The sequence below is a fragment of the Lipotes vexillifer genome, unplaced genomic scaffold (genome assembly GCF_000442215.2).
Source record: "Lipotes vexillifer unplaced genomic scaffold, Lipotes_vexillifer_v1.1 scaffold1399, whole genome shotgun sequence".
NCBI lineage: Eukaryota > Metazoa > Chordata > Mammalia > Artiodactyla > Lipotidae > Lipotes > Lipotes vexillifer.
The window spans coordinates 403,390-426,992 of record NW_006782449.1 but is presented as its reverse complement, the minus strand read 5'-3'; the positions used below and the strand labels follow the sequence as shown (position 1 = coordinate 426,992).

The 23,603-nt window shown below is 37.8% G+C and overlaps 1 protein-coding gene across 1 annotated transcript in view; it reads left to right on the top strand.

Moving 5' to 3' along the window:
• The first annotated feature begins 520 nt into the window (after positions 1-520).
• TXNL1 (thioredoxin like 1) overlaps positions 521-23,603 on the top strand; it is a 34,985-nt gene continuing 11,902 nt past the window's right edge. Inside the window, exons 1-4 of the mRNA XM_007455285.1 lie at positions 521-863; positions 11,849-11,945; positions 14,098-14,271; positions 23,182-23,304. Of these exons, the coding sequence (XP_007455347.1) occupies positions 766-863; positions 11,849-11,945; positions 14,098-14,271; positions 23,182-23,304 (492 nt within the window). The 5' untranslated portion in view covers positions 521-765. The remainder of the gene's footprint in view (positions 864-11,848; positions 11,946-14,097; positions 14,272-23,181; positions 23,305-23,603) is intronic.

The following is a 23,603-nucleotide window of genomic DNA, read 5'->3' as shown; positions in this document are numbered from 1 at the left end:
TAAAGGAGACGGTGCTTTCATGTTTTTAGGCACAAGTGAAAGGTGAATAACATTAGTATTTGCCGCATGACTACCCAGAGAGCGCCCAAGTGTAATGAGATCCCTAAATTAATGTTCCTAAAGTCTACTTTGTCTAGTGTGGCGACTTGTCCCGAATATGAGACCGGACTGTACTCAAAGTATTTCCAGGAGGGAACTTAATACCTTAGGCAACAGCCAAGAACCACGGAGAAAAAACGGTTCTTTTCTCACTTTCCCACAGGGAAGCTCCTCGGTGAAACACCCTGGTCTCCGAACCGCGGAGGAATACACGCACTTAAGTGCAATCTGCGCCTGCGCCTGCGCCTGTGCCTGTGTCTGTGCCCGCTCCTCTTCTACGCCTGCTTCGCTCCAGCCAATGAGGGAGCTCCTCAGTCGAGGGTGGGGCCACGAGTTGCGCTTTAGGATTGGACAGTGGGAGCAAACGGACGGCGCGGAAATGACGTCAAGGTGCGCAAGCGCCGGCGGCCCTGCTGCGCGGTGGCTGCCGGGTGCCTCACGCCTTCCTTTTCCTCGACTCTGCCTTTTACCCCCGCTCCCATCCCCGCCCCCACGGCCGCTCCGCTCACTGGCGTGACTCGGCATTGAGAGCCCCGGGAGAAGACTCCGCGGTCGCTACCTCTTCTGCCCAGGCTTCGGCCTTCCTGAGCCTCCCTCCTTCCTCTCCCGGGTCTTCTTCAGTTTTGAAGCCGGTGGCTTCGCGGCCGCCCTGCCGGACTTCTGAGAATGGTGGGTGTGAAGCCGGTTGGGAGTGACCCGGATTTCCAGCCGGAGCTGAGCGGCGCGGGCTCCAGACTCGCCGTAGTCAAGTTCACCATGCGAGGGTGAGTCCGGGCCCCAGCCCTGTGAGTCCCGGCTGTCTATGCTTTTCTTTCTCTGTTTCCCGATCCCGCCTGCCTTGTGGTCGTGTTCTGCTGCGGAATGTCCGGCGCTGGCCGCAGCCCAAGGCCGCTGCCCGGTTAGGCCTCAGTTCCTGGGTGTGAACCCCCGTTTGTGCACCGGGGCGTCTCTGGCAGGCTCGGAGGCCTGGCCGACCGCATTCCCCAGCCCGCGAGATCCCCGCCCGCTGTTTCTGAGTCCTCGGAAGGGGTCTGCTCTTGGGGGTGACCCGGCCCTTTCCCTTCTTGTCTGTGGGAGTCTCGCGCAGCCGCCCCTGCTTGCGCCTGTCCCCTTCTTTCCCGGGATGCAGCTGTCACTTGCATCTTAGAAACTTGCAAAATTTAATTTACCTAAACGGTTTGATTCTCTTCACCACCTGCATATGTGGAAAACTGTAGGAAGATACAGCTACCCAACTAATCCGCGGAGTGCTTAGACCTAAAGCTAATGCTTTTTAAATTAAGTTAATGTTGGGTCAGGATGCTCTTTAATTTTCTTAACGTTTCTGTTACTTCTTTGATTTGTAAGTTTGTAAGTTAGGCCACCTTTTGTAAGTTGCATCTGATCACGGAAATTATAGTAGGTATACATATACAGTACACGTAGACAGGTGTCCAGATATCTGGCTTTGACCAAGTAGACTCCATTTTTGACTTGATGATTTAAGAGGACAGGGCACTTGAAAGATGTTATCTGGCTTTGGTAAATCTCAACATAATTCATAGGTCGCAGAGCTGGCGGATCTTCCATGTTGGGTCCCTGTATGAGAGTGACGTGCTGGAAATAGGCATTCAGAACCAAGATTTCAGCGAGCTTGTGTATTTGCTTACCTCCCCTTGTGTATGTCAGTGTCCAGTGAGAAGGATTAGAAGTCTCCTCTTGATCTACCTTGACACTAACTTGGAGAAGTCTACTACAAATACCACTGTTTATGCAACACATTTTGTTGTCCAGGTAACTGTACAGACATAAGGCAGTGTTTTGAGTCTTAGAGCAAAAAGTGATTCAAACCTATCAAACGTGATTCTATAAATGTTGAATATACAGATGGTGGCATTAGGATTAGATTAGGTTTAGGGGATGGAGGGATGTAGGTAGAGATGAAAACAAGTTAGGACTTACCTTGGGACCAATCTCTCTCATACAGAATTGGAAAGGGGGGCTTACATTAGATTTTAAGGTTCGTCTTCCCAGTTTTGTTGATTTTATAATGACCATTCTTAATATGAGGGAATACCTATATACATTTGTTAAGTCCTAGGTGGAAGTTGGAAAAAGGAAGAGATGATTTTAACAACGAACCTCATTTTTAGTTCACTTTTCTAATTGTAGTTAGTGGGAGTGTTTATACTTTTGTGCCTCAATGATATACTCTCTTTTCCCCTTAACCATAGCAGGGGGAGAGATGAAGAGTAATACATGATTTATATGAAGTGAGAAAAGTTACTGTCATCCCACTTTAGGCCAAGAACATAGTTTTCTCAACCACCTGTTTCTCCATTTCCTTTCCATCCCTACTTGAAGCCTTATTCCTTATTCTCACCTGCCGTGCTTTGTCCATCCTATTATTTTTACTAAAACACTATACAGATTGTCATTTTTCTGTTTAAGAATCTTCAGTGGCTCTCCATTATTTCGGTTGTTTTTTTAATTGTAGTGAAATACATGTAACATAAATGTGCCATTTTAAAATATACAGTTCAGTGTTATTAAGTACAATCACTATACACACACACACACACACATTTTTTAATCTTTTTGGCCATGCTGCGTGGCATGTGGGTTCTTAGTTCCCCAACCAGGGATCGAACCCGTGCCCCTTGTATTGGAAGCGTGGAGTCGTAACCGCTGGACTGCCGGGGAAGTTCTAGTACATTCACAATGTTGTACTGTCATTACCCCATCCGTATCCTAGAATCTTTTCATTATCTCAAACAGAAACTGTGCACACATTAAACAGTAATTCCCATACCTTCTCTCCACTGCCCCCAGCCCCTGGTAACCTCTCTTCTAGTTTCTGTCTCCATGAATTTGCCTATTGATAACTCATTTAAGTGGAATTATATAATATTTGTCCTTTTGTTTATGGCTTATTTTAGCATAATGTTTTTAAGATTCATCCATGTTCTAGCATGTGTCAGATTTTCCTTCCTTTTTAAAGCTGAGTAATATCCTGTTGTATATGTATATGTACATATACGTATGTATATGTATATATACATACAACATTCTGTTGTATGTATATACCGCATATTTTTGATAGACATTTGGGTTGTTTCCATCTTTTGACTATTGTAAATAATACTGCTCTGAACATTGGTGTGCAAGGATCTCTGTGAGTCCCTGCTTTCAGTTCTTTTGGGTATATGTCTGTGAGTGGAATTGCTAGATTATATGGTAATTCTGTATATAACTTTTTTTTTTTTTTTTTTTTTTTTTTTTTTGCGGTATGTGGGCCTCTCACTGTTGTGGCCTCTCCCGTTGCGGAGCACAGGCTCCGGACACGCAGGGCTCACAGGCCCAGCCGCTCCGCGGCATGTGGGATCTTCCCGGACCGGGGCACGAACCCGTGTCCCCTGCATCAGCAGGCGGACTCACAACCACTGGGTCACCAGGGAAGCCCTGTATATAACTTTTTGAGAAACCAGCAAACTATTTGCCCACGGTGGCTGCACAAGTTTGCCTTTCCACCAGCAGTGCAGGAGAGTTCCCATTTCTCTACATACCAACTTCTTTTATATTTTAGTGGCCATCCTAGATGAGTGTGAAGTGGTATCTGGTGGTTTTGATTTGCATTTCCTTGATGACTGGTAATTTTGAGCATTTTTTCTCGTGCTCGTTGGTCATTTGCCTTTGGAGAAATGTCTGTTCAAGTCCTTTGCCCATTTTGAATTGGATTGTTTGTTTTTTTGTTGTGGAGTTGTAGGAGTTCTTTATATATTTTGGGTCTTAATCCTTTTTCCGATATATCATTTGCAAATATTTTCTCCCATTGGTTGCCTTTTCAGTTTCTTGATGGTGTCCTTTGATGCACTAAAGTTTAAAAATTTTGCTGAAGTCCAATTTATCTATGGTTTTTTCTTTTGTTGTTTCTTGTGCTTTTGGTGTCATATTCCGGAAATCATTGACAAATCCAGTGTCATGGAGATTCCTCCCTATGTTTTCATCAAAGAATTTTATAGTTTTTACTCTTAAGTTAGGTCTTCGATCTATTTTGAGTTAATTTTTATATATGGTGTTAAGTAAAGGTCCAACTTCTTTTTTTTGCATGTGGATATCCAGTTTTCCCAGCACCATTTGTTGAAAAAACTGTCTTTCACCCATTGAATGGCACCCTTCTCCAGTATTTTTTTAAGCAATTAAAATAGTTGTCACTTACATCAAATTTGGTCTGTGTAAGGGACTTATTGGAGCACTTACTGACTTCTGCAGTCCTCAAAATAATGTTTAAAATCATCTCCATTTTACAGATGAGGAAGTTGAGTCAGAAGGAGATTAAATGACTTGTTTAAGGTCCCAGTGTTGAATGTACTCTTTGGGTTGTGAAGTGCTGTCCTGTTCTTCCCAGCCTAAGCAGAAGGGACATGCAAGTTCACCTCTGTATTGCATGGAGCCTGACATTTTTCAGTAAATGTTGCCTTGAATAAGCTTTGCCTGCAAAATCCTTTGATGGAAGTCAGTTCAGTTCACACTCTGATATTCATTTCCCTACCTGTAAAGTGGGAATAATAACATATAGACTAACCATATCGTTTAGAGAATGAAATTATATATGTGCATTATATACTGTGGTAACATATTTTTGTAACTGGTATCTCCAAACTATTACTTCTTAAATATACCCGGATACACTTAAGTGGTCATAAACAGTGCTAGTTTTGTTATCACTGATGGGTAAATGCCAAATTTAAAAGGGTATGCATTTTCTTTCCTGTGAAACTCAGCAATGAGTGATTTTTATCTTGAACTCATGAGTGTACCACTTTTGTAGATATGTTTACCATATATTCAGTTTTGGGTTTTTAAAAATTTTTATTGGAGTATAGTTGCTTTACAATGTTGTGTTAGTTTCTACTGTACAGCAAAGTGAATCAGCTATAGGTATACATATATCCCCTCTTTTTTTGGATTTCCTTCCCATTTAGGTCACCACAGAGCATTGAGTAGAGTTCCTTGTGCTATACAGTAGGTTCTCTCAGTTTTCTTAAAGCAGGTCTTACTTTGTAGTTGGTTAGGTGTTATTGTTACCATCCAGTTAGAATGTCAGTGTATGTTAGGATGGTGAAATCTAACGATTATGATAGTTTGTCCCAATAATACATTGTATAATAGTATTAATTATGTATTGTAAAATTGCTGTGGACTAAAGGTACTTTACCATAATACAGAGTTAGGAGGCCCAACAGTTCATAAGGACTGGGCAGATAATATTAGGGAGTGAGGTGGGTGGCTGTAAGATAACTAGTGAATGGTGAGGCCCTAGAGAACATGTAGAGAATTTTAAAAAATATTTTTATTTATAAAAGTATAGCAGGCACGCAAAAATGTATACAGATCATTTAAGTGTAGAGTCTGATAAATTTTCGCGGTGATCACACCCGTTTAACCAATACACAGGTCAGGAATAGCAGCGTAGCACAGTCACATCCCCACCCCCGGCAACCTCCTGCAGTCTCCTTCTCATCACTCTCGAACTTTAACACTGTAGACTAATTTCGTCTGTATTTGAACTTTATAACAATGGTATCATATAGTATGTAATCTGTCTGGATTCCTTTCAAGAGCATATAAATAGTCTTAATCTTGGCAGTTAATTTAGAAATAGCAACCAAAAAAAAAAAAGCACAGTGTAGGCCACTGTTTTGGGGGTTTTGAAATAGCAGTTACGAGTTGGGCTTTGTGATCACATTTCAGCATGTACTTCATTGTTCTTGTCTTTGAAATGAGGAGTGATAAAGCTTAAATGAATTTAAATGTTTTATAAGTTACCTGACGTATAATAAATGCTTAATGAACGTTAGCTATTTTGTGTTACTAATAGGACCAGTTATGGTTATGCCTGTCCATTAGTAAATATAAGACATCTAGAAATAACCTGTTTTAAAGTTATGCCCCGCAGAAAAATAAACTTTTAAAATACGTCTTCAGAAAGCACATACATTTTCCACACCCACAGCAGCTGAATGTGTTTACACATATGCTCAAGGTGGAGCACTGACTACTTTAGCAAATAGGAAAGAATAGCAAGTTCTTGAAATAAAATCTATTTATATTATGACAGTAAACACACATTTTTTTGTTTTAATTTATTTTATTGAAGTATAGTGGATTTACAATGTTGTGTTAATTTCCACTCTACAGCAAAGTGATTCAGTTATACATAAATATACATTCTTTTTCATATTCTTTTCCATTATGGTTTATCACAGGGTATTGAATATGGTTCCCTGTGCTGTACAGTAGGACCTTGTTGTTTATCCTGCAGAGTTTTTCTTAAAAGTAATTTTTACAAAATATTTCCATGGTAGCTGTGTGGTACCAGGTGCTTATATCAGAAGACAGGAATGAAGAATTTTCATAGTGACTTTTCTATAACTTAAAAAGTTAAAAATAGGGCTTCCCTGGTGGCGCAGTGGTTGAGAGTCCGCCTGCCGATGCAGGGGACGCGGGTTCGTGCCCCGGTCCAGGAAGATCCCACATGCCGCAGAGCGGCTGGGCCCATGAGCCATGGCCGCTGAGCCTGCACATCTGGATCCTGTGCTCCGCAACGGGAGAGGCCACAACAGTTAGAGGCCCGCATACTGCAAAAAAAAAAAAAAAAAAGTTAAAAATACATTTCATAACCGAAAATGACATGCCTATTAACAATTTCCTTCCATTTTCTCTGTCCCAGCTAGGTTTTTCAACATCTTTAGTTTCATATAAAGCCTTTATATATTTAGGTTTTATCAATAAATAATACCTAATTCAGCAGACTATGAAAAACTGTAAACACACATCTTACTAAGAACCTAACGTGGTGCTTTCAAAGAAAGCTGATCTTGGATTGGCTTTAGGAGTTAACTGTTCTAGTTGTGGTCCTGCCATTAACTGTAATGTCTGACCTTGATCAAGTCGTTCAGCTTTTCTGGTCTTCACTTCTCATTTATTGAATAATTGTGTTAGGTTAGGTCAGTTTTAAAGTTTCAGTTTTGTGGGTTTGGTTCTTTACATTTTGCAGAAAGCTAGCGGGTTGTCTGCTGAGGTTTTTCTCAAAAAGCATAAGTCAGAATCTTTCTTACATATTGGACCTAACAGATCAGCTTTCCATCAAAAAGAAGTTCAGAGGTGGAAAAAGAACTTTTTTTTTTCCTTTCTTTCTTTCTTTCTTTCTTTCTTTCTTTCTTTCTTTCTTTCTTTCTTTCTTATTTAAGCCTCTGGACTAGATGGTCTGGTCTCTTTTACAAGTTCAAAGGTCCTGAGGTTATGTACTGTCTAAAGACTGCAAATCAAGGGCTGTGCAAGACAGAAAAGTACAATCCTGAAATTTAGGCATACTTGGAGAAAAATATTTTAGAGATAGGAAAGGTCCTTAAAGAATCTAGTCCCTTCTCATTTTATATAGAGAAATCAAATGATTTGTTCATGATCTCAGCTAAAAATGGAAATTTAAGTTTATTTTTAAATGCTAGGGGTAAGCTAGGAAAACATCTTACTTAAAATAACAAATCAGTTCATTTGAGTGATTATAATGTGAAAGTATGCTGCTGTGTATATCTGTGCTTCTGTGTTCTATGATTTATTTTGATTTTTAACTAAAGTTCCAACCTATGATGGCTAACTAAAATTAAACAAAGGATCTAGATAAGGTTAAATTTTGAAAGGGAACACCTATTTTCAAGGTAGCCATTATTTTAGTACGGTCTCTTTAGCTTCAAGAGGAGTTTCTTTAACTCCAGGTAGCTCATACTTGATTGATGAGTAGAGTGATTATGTCAGTACAGTGTGGAGTGAGGTTGGTTCATATTCTATTTTTCTTAGGTAGTGAAGAGCAGGAATAGAAATAGAACCTTTAGCAGGAAGGAGAAAAGCCCTCAGCCACAGAGGCAGGCTCCCTTTCAGGTTCCTTTTAAGAAAGTCAAAATTAATAAAATTACACCTGAGCTCCTGCAGCCAGCTCCTGGTCCCCAGCGGGGGTCATCCTCATGTTGTGCTTGCTTCCTCCTGTCCCTGCCTGGATGGCAGCCCTGTGGGCTCAGAGCTCCCCTTCCATCTGGATACTCACAGCACCTGTAAGCGGGCACTTCCACTCGTTTGTTTTTGTACATTTTAAATATCCTCTGAGGTGTAGCCTCTAGGTCTGAACCACCTGCCTGTCTGTCCAGGTATTTCCTGAATACTAGTTACTGTTTTTCTTAGGAATGTTTTTACAAAGTTGCATGGGTTTAAATGGTTTACCTCAATCTTATTTTTTCCATAAGCCTTCTTATTTTCGAAGGCACGCTTTTGCAGAAAGAAGGTTTTTCAGGAATGAGAAAACCTGATACTGTGTGTATACCAGGTATATTTTGTGGTACAGCATGATACCTGTGCTTCATCCATGACTACTGCTTAAATGCAGTTAACATTCAATTCTCTATTTGCAATTTAATATTTTATGAAAATACCTGTTTATCATATAAAAGCAAAGGATACAGAAGTATAGGTAGTTTTAAAAGTCTCTCCTAAACTCCCTTCCTTTTCTAGTCCCACTTTACAGAAGTAATTGTTTATTGTGTGACCCACCTAACTTTTCAATATATATTTATGTACATATATAACATATAAATACATATATAAATACATATTTTTAACGTGGTCATAGAAAATATTTTATCGTGAGACTTAGTTTTCTTTTAAACTGTATAAATTATCCTTATCCTTTGGTGTGAATGTGTCATAATTTTTTTAATTGAAGTATAGTTGATGTACAGTATTATATAAGTTAACAAGTGTACAGTATAGTGATGTACAGTTTTTAAAGGTTATGCTCCATTTATAGTTATTATAAAATATTGGCTATATTCCCTGTGTTGTACAATATATCCTTGTAACTTATTTTATATGTTATAACTTTAAAAAATAGTTTTCTATTGATTGCCATTTAGATTATTATTATTATTTTTACTATTTCAAACATTGCATTGAACTTCCTTATACATATTATTGTGAAATTGAGTAAGTGTTAAGATAAGATTGACTTTTAGAAGTGAGATTGTTGAATCTTGGGTTGTGTTCATTTAAAATTGGTAGATAATGACCAAATGGCCCTTCAAAAAGGCTCTACCAATTTGTACTCCCATCTGTAGTGTTTAAGACTTATTAATAACCAGAAGTATTATGCTAAACTAAACATAGGTTTTGTCGACTGTAAATGTTTGTTCCTTTAAAATTTAGTCTCAGGGCCTATTTCAGCATTGTTAGATCCAAAAATTTACTTTCAGAAGCATCGTTTAATATTTAAGACATTAAGAGTTACTTTCTTAACTTTTTGGTATGAATCTTAAGGATGGCAAACGGTGAAAATGCTGATTAAAATGTTAAGAATGGAGAGAGAATCATAGCTTGAATTTGAAAATCTTGTATTTTAGAGCTTGCTTTTCCTTGTGTTCCTATCTGCTAAAGCCAAGGTTTTTCTCATTTTTGGGAACTTTTATTGAGATATACACAGTATACAATTATAAATGTATAGTTTAGAGAGTTTACAGAAACTGAATATACATGCACGTTTAATCAGCTTCTGGACAATTAGAACATTTCTAGCCTCTTGAAATCTCTCTCATGCCCTTATCCTGTCACTAACTCTCACAAAAGTAACCATTGTCCTGATTTATAATACCATTGATTTGTTTTGCCTGTATTTGAACTGTACATAAATGGAATCATAGTGTACTTCTCTTCTCAGTGTTATTTGTGAGATTCATCCATATTTTGGCATGAGGTTTTACATCAGTCATTTTCATTGTTGTATAGTGTTCCAGTATGTGAATAACTACAGTTAGTTTACTTATTCTGTTGTTGAAAGGAACTTAGGCGGTATCCAGTTTTTGGCCATTAGAAATATTGCTACTACCAATATTTTTCCAAAAACCCTAAGGCAAACAAATACAGACATTTCTGTTTTATATACCCTAGAAATGGTCATAAGTAGGCATAAATCTTGCATTAGCAGATACTGTCAGTTTCTTTTCTTACCACCTGAAGCGGTTATACCAGTTTGCACTGTCGCTAATAGGTCAGTTGCTCCAAGTTCTTGACAGTACTTCCTTCTCTATTGTTTTAGCTGTTTTGGTGGGAGTAGTTTTATTTTTTTTAATTAAAAAAACTTTTTTTAACATCTTTATTGGAGTATCATTGCTTTACAATGGTGTGTTAGTTTCTGCTTTATAACAAAGTGAATCTGTTATACATATACATATATCCCCATATCTCCTCCCTCTTGTGTCTCCAAATTTGCATTTCCCTGGTTTCCATAGCGACCAAGGAAGTCTTTTTTTTTTTTTAATTAATTAATTTATTTAATTTTGGCTGTGTTGGGTCTTCGTTTCTGTGCGAGGGCTTTCTCTAGTTGCGGTGAGCAGGGGCCACTCTTCATCGCAGTGCGCGGGCCTCTCACTGTTGTGGCCTCTCTTGTTGCGGAGCACAGGCTCCAGACGCGCAGGCTCAGTAGTTGTGGCTCGCGGGCTTTGTTGCTCCGCACATGTGGGATCTTCCCAGACCAGGGCTTGAACCCGTGTCCCCTGCATTGTCGGGCAGACTCAACCACTGCGCCACCAGGGAAGCCCCAAGGAAGTCTTTTTCTCTTTAGGGACTGTTTGGATAACCTCATTTGTCCAGTTTGAGAGTACCCTTTTTTCTTTTGGATGTCAGTCTTCTTATTGATTTGTAGGGGCTTTTTTACATATTAGAGGTATAAGTCCTACGTTTGATATGTTTTACAGATATTTTTTTACTAGTCTGTGGTTTGTCTTTTCACCCTCTAAGTGGTATCTTGATGAACAAAAGGTCTTAACCTTAATATTTTCCAGCTTATCAAGTATATCCTAACATATCAATTCTTTCCTTTTTTCTTTAGTGCTTTTTGTGTTTTAAGAAATAAATCTTTGCTTACTCCAAGGTTTTGAAAGTATCCTCTGTTTTTCCTAAAACTGTTGTTTTACCTTTCCCATTTAGATCTATAATCCATCTGGAATTGGTTTTTGTGTACAGTGTGAGTTAGGGGTAAAGATTCATTCCCCCCCCCATGTGGATATCCATATTGACTCAGCACTGTTATTGAAAAGACCATCCTTTCCCCACTGTACTGCTGTGTCAACTTTTTCAGAAGTTCGGTTACTGTGTATGGGATGGGTCTGTTTTTGGACCCTTTTCTTTTAAAATTGGTGAGTTTGTTTATCCTTTATACTCAATTTTATAAAGCTTTTTGGTAGTTGTTAATATCTAGTAATGTAATTTCTTCAGCTTTGAACCCCGAAATGCTTGGGCTATCCTTGATATTTATTCCCCTATAAATTTTAGAATTTAAATTTGTTAATTTTTCTAAGCAAAACTTGGAATTTTACATTGACTTTAAAGATCAAATTGAGGAGACTTGACAACTTGAGTGTTGAGTTTTCCAGTTCATAGGTATAGTACATTCCTCCATTTATTTAGATCTTTAATTTCGTTCAGTGAGAAGAAAGCTGGAAGACAACACTGTTAGACTTAAAGACAATATAAATCTGTAGTCATTAAGACAGTGTGGTACTGATGCAAGTGTATCTAAATAGTACAGTGGAAAAGACAAGAAAGTCTAAAGACAGGTTGATTAGAATGTTTTTAATTCTGTGTTTTAATTGACAAGATCTTTAGAGTATAAATTAGTACAATCTTGGGTGTTATTTTACCAAGCATCGCTTAACTTTTCTCACAGGTGTGGACCGTGTTTAAGGATTGCCCCAGCATTCAGTTCTATGAGTAATAAGTATCCACAAGCAGTATTCTTGGAAGTAGATGTACATCAGTGTCAGGTAAGGCAAAGAGTCCTTAAAATAATGTCTTTTTATTTACAAATTGATTTGAAATTCAACATTAATTTCATCCTTTATCTCTTTATGCACTAAGTACTTATTTTTTTGAAGATAGGATAATATTATGTTAATGTAATTATTACAAATGTTGTTATGGCTGCATTAGTTAAGAAGGGTAGTCCAATATTAATTGCTTCTGGGTTTGCTAATAATATTTTTCTGGTACAAAACTAATATTATGTTGTTAAACTTAATAGGTCACCTGGCAGTTCTGTGTTTTACATTTCTTTGTTTATTTTTTTGTAAATCTAAAATTATATCTTATACTACAGACACATTGGTTGATTAGAAAGCCATGGCAGAGAATTCTTGGATATAGTTTGTTTATAACCCTAGCTCCAAAGCTGCATACTCAGCAGAAAGTTTAAAGTGTTGGTTACTGTTGATTGAGCCACAGTGTTGTAGGTAGATTGCCCTGGTTACTTAGTCAGCATGGCTGTGTGACAGTTCTGCATTTGCCTATCTAGAAGTATGGAGGAATCGTTAGAGAAAAAAATTTTTTGAAGGTTTCTTCCAACACTAAAAATGTAGTCTTTTGACATACATAAATAACAGCTCTGTAACTTTTTTTTTTTTTCCAGTGAAGCTTTTGTCTTTGATACATTTCTGGGTTGGAAAAAAATCTTAGAATGTTACATAGCTTGCAGATAAGTATTTTGGGGATTTGGTGCAAACTCTATGTTACATGTTTATTGTTTAGTACTTATATCGCATACTTCTGGACAGCAGCCCTGGCCTTATTTTGCCTTATTTTAAGTATTCACTGTCTCTGATCTGGAAGTGCTGTCTTCTGGAGCTGTGTGGTCCTGTACAGTAACCACATGCGGTTGGGTACTGAGTACTTGAAGTGTGGCAAGTCCAAATTGAGATGTGCTGTAAAATACACAGGATTTTGAAGGCTTAGTATGAAAGAAAATATGTAAAGTATGTCATTAACTTTTTACATTGACTATATGTTGAATTGCATATTTGGATTTACTAAAATAAATTATTAAAATGGATTTCAGTTGTTTCTCTTTACTTTTTTCTTGTGGATACTAGAATATTTAAAATTACATGTGTAGCTCACATTTGTATCTTGTATTATATTTCTTTTGGACAGCACTGTTCTAAAAGGTCATTTTTTTTTTATGAGGCTTAGAGAAGACATTCCTGTAAACTTTATGCTTTTTTTAAAAAAACAATATAGCGGTACCTCTTCCTAGTGTTTGAATATGCAAGGTGACATACTTATTTTACTATTTTCTTTACACTTCTCATGAAGAGTTTAATGAGTTTAATGAATCAGTGACTGATTAATTTTCATTCGGTAGCTAGTATTATGATCTCGTGGAGTTGGAGCAGAATTTAAAAAGATACCCGTTGTGGTGTTTTTGATGGAAGACCAGAAGTCATTTCTTTAAGAGTAGAATTAGGGCTTCCCTGGTGGCACAGTGGTTGAGAGTCCGCCTGCCGATGCAGAGGACACGGGTTCGTGCCCCAGTCCGGGAGGATCCCACATGCCGCGGAGCGGCTGGGCCCGTGAGCCATGGCCACTGAGCCTGCGCATCTGGAGCCTGTGCTCCGCAACGGGAGAGGCCACAACAGTGAGAGGCCCGCGTACCGCAAGAAAAAAAAAAAAAGAGTAGAACTAGATGAGGATTGCAGTGCAAAGGGTGTTACCTCCTTTTCATGGACAGATGGGCTACTGTTTTTTCAGATGTGTACGTTTTACTAGTAGCAGTGGTTTGTGTTGACATATCTCAATACCCTTCTGGGGTTCTCCATTTGAGAAACAGTCTGTACTTATGAGAGAACTGTCTGGTGTTGTGAAGTGCAATTTCTGTGTTAGAAGCCGATTGTTCTATTGGATGAAGCACTTAACACTAAAACAAAATTGCAGGGCTATTCTTTGTTGCGGACATAAGGGTAATATAGTTGTGCCCCTTAAGAATAGGCCTGTTTTTTCTTAAGTAACAATTAGGAGTAAGTTATTTTACATGTTTTTAGTTCATGCTTGTGATACTTAACTTCCATAGAGATGTAGAGTGAATATTCAGAGTGGTTTAAGATTAGTTTTAATTCATAATGCTATCTAACTTGACAATTCTAGGGAACAGCTGCCACCAACAATATATCAGCAACACCTACATTTCTATTTTTTCGAAACAAAGTGAGAATTGATCAATATCAAGGAGCAGATGCTGTGGGACTGGAGGAAAAGATCAAGCAGCACTTGGAAAATGACCCTGGAAGCAACGAGGACACAGATATTCCAAAAGGCTATGTATGTAGAATTAAAAGTGAAATCATGATATATCTTGCATTTGTCATTATTTGGTTGAAGTGAAGTTCACTGTTTTCATGTTTTGTCTTTTGCTAGTTAAGAATACTTTCAGTTAAGAACTTTAAAAGTAAATGTAATAGCTGACTATTGGATTTTGTCTGTGTTGTGTGTATTATAACCTTAAGCCCCCATCATAAACTATTTTTTATTTTTATTTATTTTTTGTGTGTGTGTGGTACGCGGGCCTCTCACCATTGTGGCCTCTCCTGCTGCGGAGCACAGGCTCCGGACGTGCAGGCCAGCGGCCACGGCTCACGGGCCCAGCCGCTCCACAGCATGTGGGATCCTCCCGGACCGGGGCACGAACCTGTGTCCCCTGCATCTGCAGGTGGACTCTCAACCACTGTGCCACCAGGGAAGCCCTGCCACTTGGTTTTTAATCTGCTTTCTGAACTATTTTAATAGCCATTTAAAAAAAATTATTTTTGTTTTATTTTATTTTTGGCTGCGTTGGGTCTTTGTTGCTGCGCGAGCTTTCTCTAGTTGAGCGGGGGCTCTTCTTCGTTGCGGTGCACGGGCTTCTCATTGCAGTGGCTTCTCTTGTTGTGGAGCAGGGACTCTAGGTGCGCAGGCTTCAGTAGTTGTGGCATGTGGGCTCAGTAGTTGTCGCTCACAGGCTCTAGAGCGCAGGCTCAGGAGTTGTGGCGCACGGGCTTAGTTGCGCCACGGCGTGTGGGATCTTCCCGGACCAGGGCTCGAACCTGTGTCCCCTGCATTGGCAGGCGGATTCTTAACCACTGTGCCACCAGGGAAGTCCCAATAACCATTTTTAAACGTTTGTTTTTTACTTTTTTTCCCTCCCAAAGTGAAAAAATTTTCATTGGAAAAATTTTTCACTTTTTGACAATTGTGTAAAATGGCATGTAAATTTTAGTGTATGACCATTACATACTGAACTCCCTTTTCTGCTGGTTTCTAAAGTTTTCTCTCTCTTTTTAAATGTATCTATTTAAAAACCCTAGTTATTGATTTTGTTTTAAAACCAAATGTGACTTTAGTATTGGATATGTTTTTCAAAGTTTTAAGAGTTATTATTCTAAGTAATAACTTGAAGACTTAAGAATGTCAAAGTTGTTGAAAACTGTATAATATGAATAGTCATAATTTGTGTCTATCATATGAGAGCTATTCAGGAAGGAAGTAAAATTCAGAAGTAGCACTTCATGGTAGCTGACTTGTTTATGCAAATTGGTAAAACCTGCCTACCAAAATAATATTTGTATATATATTTTAAAATTTTGCTTGTTATAAAGTTATTGTGTTGGCAGATTAAAAATGAATTTTTTTTAAAAAAGTGTTACCTCAAGTTAAAGCTAGTATATGAAAGCATGTGTACCAAGTACATTTAAAATTTTTTAAATTAATTAATTAATTAATTAATTTGGCTGAGTCAGGTCTTAGTTGCGGCATGCGGAATCTTTCGTTGCAGTACACGGCCTCTTCGTTGTGGTGTGAGGGCTTCTCTCTAGTTGTGGCGCGTGGGCTCTAGAACGTGTGGGCTCAGAAGTTGCAGCATGTGGGCTCTAGCTGTGGTGTGCAGGCTCCAGAGTGTGCAGGCTCAGTAGTTGCAGCACGTGAGTTCTCTAGTTGTGGTGCACGGGCTCTAGAGCTTGCGGGCTCAGTAGTTGTGATGCGCGGGCTTAGTTGCCCCATGGCATGTGGGATCTTAGTTCCCTGACCAGGGATCAAACTTGTGTCCCCTGCATTGGAAGGAGGATTCTTAACTATTGGACCACCAGGGAAGTCCACCAAGTACATTAAAACAGGCTTGCCATGGAGCTACCAGTCATTATGTAAGGCCCTTAAATTCATGTTGAATAAGGAGAACCTGTAGTCAGGTATATATGAGAGATTCTTTTTGTGTGTATGGGTGGAGGAGGAGTTGTGTCTTCAGAAAGTGTCTTTAACATGTGGTAGTGGCATTAATTACTTTAAGTTAAGGACTTAATAATTAATATTTATTTAAAATAGAACTGTTATATGATAATTTGAAATGGTAATATTCAGTTAGAAAGTATGAACATGTGTAAGTCAGGGTTATGACACCTTTTGGAAAATTTTGGAAATCATTTGACTTGTAAACAGTTGTGTTTACTTCTTTGTATTTTTTTCCTTTATTAGTAAGGGTTTTTGCATGAAAAAGTCTTATGGGCACAACAGTCTTGGCTGCTTAGCTGCAGTGATACTTTACATCAGCTAAGTGTGATATCAGGGTTTTGGCTTTGGATAGGAAATAAGCAGGGAAAAATGAAGTTTTAGGAAATAAGACATTTAATTTCATCCAGATGTTATGAATACAAAGTAAAAAGCTGTTAAAAACATTTTCATTTTTTTCCATCAGGTGTCAATGAAGACTTTAAAAGTTTTGAACTATAGGTCTTATAGGGTCATTAAATATTTAAAACCGTTCCCAAGAACGGCATTGTTTTCACAACACAAATGGAAACTGAATGAAAACCTGTATCTTAAAGTAGATTTAAATATAAGTATTACAAAAATGTATTGACAATTTTAAAATAAAATTTTAGGTTTCTTAGAATAAAGACTTTCTCTCATTACGTTTAAATGCTAAAAGGCTATATAATTATTGATTTCACACATCCTATAGTTTTGAAACTCCTGATTTGACTGGAGCCAGAGTGAAAGAAAGAAATATCTCTTTTAGGGGGGTTTGAGATATTACAAAAGATGTAGGGTATGTTACTGAAAAGGTTAAGAATCAAAAATCGGAAGTAATACAGTGTTTTGTAAACATCATGACTTTGAGTTTTTAATATGTTTATTGAAGTTCGGAAAAATTTTGTTTTCCCAATCCTGTTGTCTTTTATTTATTTCTCTTATCTTACTATAGTGACTTATTCCACAGTAGTATTGAAAGCAGACATCCTTGACTCGTTCCTCATCTTAGGGGGAAAGCATGCAGTCTTTCACTATTAAGTATGATGTTAGCTGGAAGTTTTTCATATGTGCCTTTTATCAGGTTGAAGAAATTCTCTTCTATTCCTAATTTGTTGAGAATTTTTTAAAATCAGAAATGGATATTAGATTCTTGCAAATATTTTTTTCTGTGTCCATTGAGATGATCATGTTTCAACATTTTGTTTCTTAACATGGTGAATTACATTGAGTGACTTCTGCATGTTAAACCAACCTACCATAACCTAGCATACTCTAGCTACTCTTGACTATGATGCATTATCCTTTTAATATATTGTTGAATTAGGTTTGCTAAAATTTTGTTTAAAATATTTGCCTCTATATATATGAGGGACATTGGTCTGTAGTTTCCTTTCTTGTATGTTTTGGTATCAGGGTAATGCTGGTGTCATTAAATTAGTAAATATTCTCTCCTCTTCAATTTTCTGAAAGAGTTTGTGTAGAATGGGTACTATTTCTTCCTATAGTATTTGTTAGAATTTAATAGTAAAGCCAGCTGTACCTGGAGTTTTCTTTGTGGGAAGATTTTTTTGTTTGTTTTTCTTTTGTTTGTTTGTTTTTGCGGTACGTGGGCCTCTCGCTGTTGTGGCCTCTCCCGTCACGGAGCACAGGCTCCGGACGCGCAGGCTCAGCGGCCATGGCTCACGGGCCCAGCTGCTCCGCGGCAGGTGGGATCCTCCCGGACCGGGGCACGAACACACATCCCCTGCATCAGCAGGCAAACCCTCAACCACTGCACCACCAGGGGAGCCCTGTGGGAAGATTTTTAACTACAAATTTAATTTTTAAAAATAGGTAAACAATTAATCCAGTTGTCTATTTCTTCTTGAGTGAGCTTTGGTGGTTTGTGTCTTTCAAGGGATTTGTCCATTTCACTTGTGTTGTTGAACTTATGTGCAAAAAATTGTTCATAATATTCTCTCATTTTTTTAATATCTAAAGAAAGTGTAGTACTGTCACCTCTACTAGTATTGGGATTTTTTTTGTCTTGACCACTCTGGCTAGATGTTTCTTAACTCACTGATCTTGTCAGAGAACCAGCTTTTGATTTCATTGAGTTTCTCTATCGTTTTTCTGTTTTTCATTTCATTGCTTTGATGTTTATTATTTTCTTTTCTCTGTTTACTTTGGGTTTAATTTGCTCTTCTCTTTCTAGTTTCTTAAGGTTGAATTTGAGACCTTTTTTCTTGCCTAATATAGGCATTTAGTGCTATAAATTCCCCGCCCTGGGACTTCCCTGGTCGTCCAGTGGTAAAGAATCCACTTTCCAATGCAGGGGACGCGGGCTCGGTATCTGGTTCGGAACTGAGACCCCACATGCTGCAGAGCAGCTAAGCCTGAGCGCCACAACTACTGAGCCCGTGTGCCTCAACCAGAGAGCCTGCGTGCTCTGGAGCCCTCACACCACAACTAGAGAGAAGCCCATGTGCCACAACAACAAAAAAGATCCCACATGCCACAACAAAGACCCAACGCAGCCAGAAAGAAAAAAAAAGTCCCTGCCCCAAGTATCTCTTTAGAAGTTGGGAAAGTTTTAAACAGTCTATTTTTTCTCTCCCCTACTTTCTTTTTCTTTTTTAATTTACTTATTATTTTTAAAATTTTATTTTATTTTTTTAACACCTTTACTAGAGTATAATTGCTTTACAATGGTATGTTAGTTTCTGCTTTATAACAAAGTGAATCAGCTATACATATACATATATCCCCATATCTCCCCCCCTCTTGCATCTCCCTCCCACCCCTCCTATCCCATAATTTATTTATTTATTTGTTTATTTATTTTTATTTTTATTTTTTTGCGGTACGCAGGCCTCCCACTGTTGTGGCCTCTCCTGCTGTGGAGCACAGGCTCCGGACGCACAGGCCCAGTGGCCATGGCTCACGGGCCCAGCCGCTCTGCGGCATGTGGGATCTTCCCAGACCGGGAACGAACCCATGTCCCCTGCATCGGCAGGCGGACTCTCAACCACCGCGCCACCAGGGAAGCCCCCATAATTTATTTTTTTAAAGATATCTTTATTGGAGTATAATTGCTTTACAATCCCATATTTTGTAAGAGTACCTAGTATGGCTTCAAATCGCATGAGGGGGCTATCAATATCAAGTCTTCCTCTCTAGAAGTTTGCAGGCTAGGCACTCTGGAATCAAACTTGTATTTACATGTGTTCTAAATCTTGAGGCTTATTAGTGTATTTCAGTGTTCCAACCTCTGACCTGTAGGTTTTGGTCTACAAATATGTCACATTCATCAAAATAAACATTAAATGTCCCTAATTTATGTAGTAAGTAGGACAAATCTTTCTTTAACCAAAAACTTTATAACTTCCTGTGTGTCTCATGTTGGATTCCACTCACCTCCTCCCCGCAAAGGTGAAATCTGTTCAAGCAAACAAAAAATCTAGTTGACAGAGTAGTGTTATAACCATGCGTGTCATTCACCTGTGTTCATCAGTTGTGAATATTTCCCTGTTTTTGTTCTATCTTGATATGTATTTATCTGCTTTTATATTTTGCACCATCATTTACAGAGTAAGTTATAGGCATCCAGATGGTTCATCTGTAAATATTTCATCATGGAGTTCCTAAGAACAAGGACGTTCTTTTATATAGCCATGTTACCATTATCACTTCTAAGAAATTTAACATTGATATGATATCTATCCCTAATGTACAGCCTATATTCAGATTTCCTTAATATATCTCCAAAATATACTTTATAGCTGTTTTTCCCCAATCTTGGATCAAATCAAGGGTCATGCATTGCATTTAAGTTGTCAACCTCTTTAGTGTTCTTTAGTCTAGAAACTTCTCTCTGCCTTTTTTCTTTCATGACTGCCTTTTAATTTGTCTGTGCCATGCAGCATGTGGGATTCTAGTTCCCTGACCAGGGATCGAACCTGAGCCCCCTGTATTGGAAGCGCAGAGTCCCAACCACTGGACCTCCAGGGGAGTCCCATGACTGCCTTTTTTTAAAGTTTAAAACAACGCCAGTCTACTGTAGTAGCCACTGGGCACATGTGGCATTTTTTATGTGACTAGGGCAACTGAGGAACTGAATTTTTAGTTTTATCTATTTTTAATTGATTTAGTTTTAAATTTACACATGTGGCTAATGGCTATCTCATTGTACAGTGCAGGTCTGGACCATTTGTCTTACACAGTGTCCCACAGTCTGGATTTGTCTGATTGTGTTCTCATGATTCTTTCCTCATTATTGGCAAGTTGATTGCATAAGTAGTGATACTTATTTCCAATTACATATTTTCCAAATATGTCAGTTTACAGTTATGTCAAGTATACAATATTATGCCAGTTTGTCCCAGACAGTGTTGTAAAACAGAGCACTTTAATGCAACTGTTCAAATATGATACTTGTTTTGTGTGCCCCATGATAAATTAAAAAGCGATTTTAAATTATTTACCTATTTAGTTTATTTTCATCATTAAGGTATTGGAAGTACGACTGCAATGTTGTCTTCAAGCCTGGGGTCTTGATCCTGCATATAGTATGGAAGAGGCATCTCGGTAGGATGGTAGACAAATGATTGAAAGCTTTTGTCACATTTTCAAGGCAAATGTTCAAGAAGTTCAGAATAATTCTGTAGTAGTAGAACTTAGCTGTGTAGTGCTCCTTTTCTTCCGGCCTCCCTTTTTGAATTGGCTACATTATGTTACCCTGAGTAATACATTTAACATCTAATGCAATGTAACATTTGATATAATAGAAAAGAATATTTTGGCTTTGGAAGCATTTAGGCTAGTCTATGAATAATTAAGGGTATATTCTAATGGATTATTACCATATTGATAATTATTTGAAATGTAAAGTTTTCTTTAGTCTTTCAAAACTATATACACATGTATTAGTATGTGTATTAGTATTCGTAATAAAGACTGATAGAATGGTGAACATGTAACTGATAACTTAGAATACTTGGTAATCTTTATTTTTTTACTTTTTATTTTTTTTAAATTACTTGGTAAACTTTAAAAACAGTTTTTGTTTAGTAGGTGAAATGGATACTTTTCTAGAAAAATAGTATCAAAATCAACTCCACTAGAAGCAGAACTCCTAAATAGACCAATCACCATTGAGGAAGTAGAGAAAATAGTAAAAGAGCTCTTACATAAATACCAAGATGACTTCACAGGGAAATTCTACCAAATCTCTAAAGATCAGGTAGTCTTGTGTTAACTGCAGCTACTCAAGACCGTATAAAAAGAGAGAAAACTTAAAAGTTTCATTTTGAAGTAATTTATGACATTGATCCCAGAATCTGACAAAGTTTGCAGCAAAAAAGAAAGCTACAAACCAGTTCCAGTTAGGAATATTGGTGTACAAATCTTAAATAAAATATTAGTAAACAAAATTCAGCAATCTAGAGGAGAAAAATCATGATTTCCTAATATGGGGAAAAAGCATTTGACAGAATGCAATATCTATTTATTCCTAAAGTGTTCAATAAAATTTTAATGGGGAAGCACTGGAGGCATTCCCACTGAAGTCAGAAACAAGACAGGGATGACCACTGTCACTGCAACTCTATGGCGTTGTGTTGAAAGTATTAGCCAAAACATATACAGGAAAATGTTAAATGACACCACAGGGAAGCACTCAGCAAAATCCAGAATATGAGAAATCTATAGGCTAAATGACTATAGATTAAAAGAGATTTAAGGGCTTCCCTGGTGGTGCAGTGGTTGAGAATCCGCCTGCCGATGCAGGGGACAAGGGTTCGTGCCCCAGTCCGGGAAGATCCCACATGCCGCGGAGCGGCTGGGCCCGTGAGCCATGGCTGCTGAGCCTGCGCGTCCGGAGCCTGTGCTCCGCAACGGGAGAGGCCACAACAGTGAAAGGCCCGTGTACCGCAAAAAAAAAAAAAAAAAAAAAAAGAGAGATTTAAGAGACATTAACCAAATACGGTATTTGTACTTTTCTTGGATTCTTATTCTGAGACTAAGTAATTTCAACTGTAAAACATTTATGAGACAGTTGAAGAAATTTGAACATTGATATTGATGATATTAAAATATTATTCATTGTTTTAGTTGTGATAATGATACTGAGGATTTTTTTTGAGTACTTATCTCATGAACACACTGAAATGTTCATGAATGAAATGAAAAAAATGTCTAAAATTTACTTGAAAATAATTGGGAGAAAGGTTGGGAATGGTTACAGGGTAAAGGTGAGATAAGAGTGGGCATGAGTTGATGATTATTGTAGCTGGGAGGTGGATACCTGAGGTTCACTGTATTAGTCTATTTGTGTATGTTTGGAATTTTCCATGATAAAAATTTTTAAATAGCTATTTGCTATTCATCTTTAAACTCTTCACGGATATAGGTTTAAAGAGTGCATGATTACTAGAAGAGGGAGGTAGGCTTTCTTTGGATATTTTGTAGATACTTTAATTTGTATATTTTCCACTTCAAAACACTGCTATTAAAACATGTATAAGTCAACATTTAATAATCTTTGTGTTAAAGACTTGATTTTGGATTCTTATTAAGTGGGCTAAGCCTAAATTTGGCTTTAATTATTAGTGATAGATGTCAGTTAGAAGTTCAAATGAAAAGGTTATTATAAAAGTTTTAGTAACTATTTAAAATGAGATATAAGTTTTCTTTAAAATTGCTTAATCAAGAGAGAGTCACTCCAGTGTAAAATAAAAAGTTTAGAAAAAAAAGAATCACATACAAGGATGTATTGTACAACATAGGGAATAGTCAGTATCTTATAGTAACTATAAATGGAATATAACCTTTAAAAATTGTTGATCACTGTGTTGTACCCCGGAAACATAATATTGTACAATAAAAAAAAGAATCACATATTTACATTTCTTATTAAGATTTTTATACCAAATCCAAATGCTTTGCCTAAAGTCTTGGTTTAATTTTTTTCAGATGGATTTAATGCCTTTTATTAACAAAGCTGGCTGTGAATGTCTTAATGAAAGTGACGAGCATGGATTTGACAACTGTTTACGAAAAGACATGACCTTCTTGGAATCTGATTGTGATGAACAGGTAACCGAATGCTTAAGGCTTGTAGGGATTATCAGTATTTATGCCTGCTCTTGTTTCTTGTTCAGGTTTCCATCTCAGGATTTCATGTTTCTCTTTTCCAGATGCTCACTTCTTTCTTCCTTTTTATAACTTCACCCCTGTCCTTTGACCCTGCAGACCCCCCTCGTTTCTTTGTTCTTCTATGCCACCTGCACTACGGAGAATCACCGATCTCTTGGATTGCCCTGAAGGCTGAGTTGAGCCTTCACTCTTCTTAAGTCCTTTTGTTCATTCTTGACTTGCCTTCATACTTCCTACAC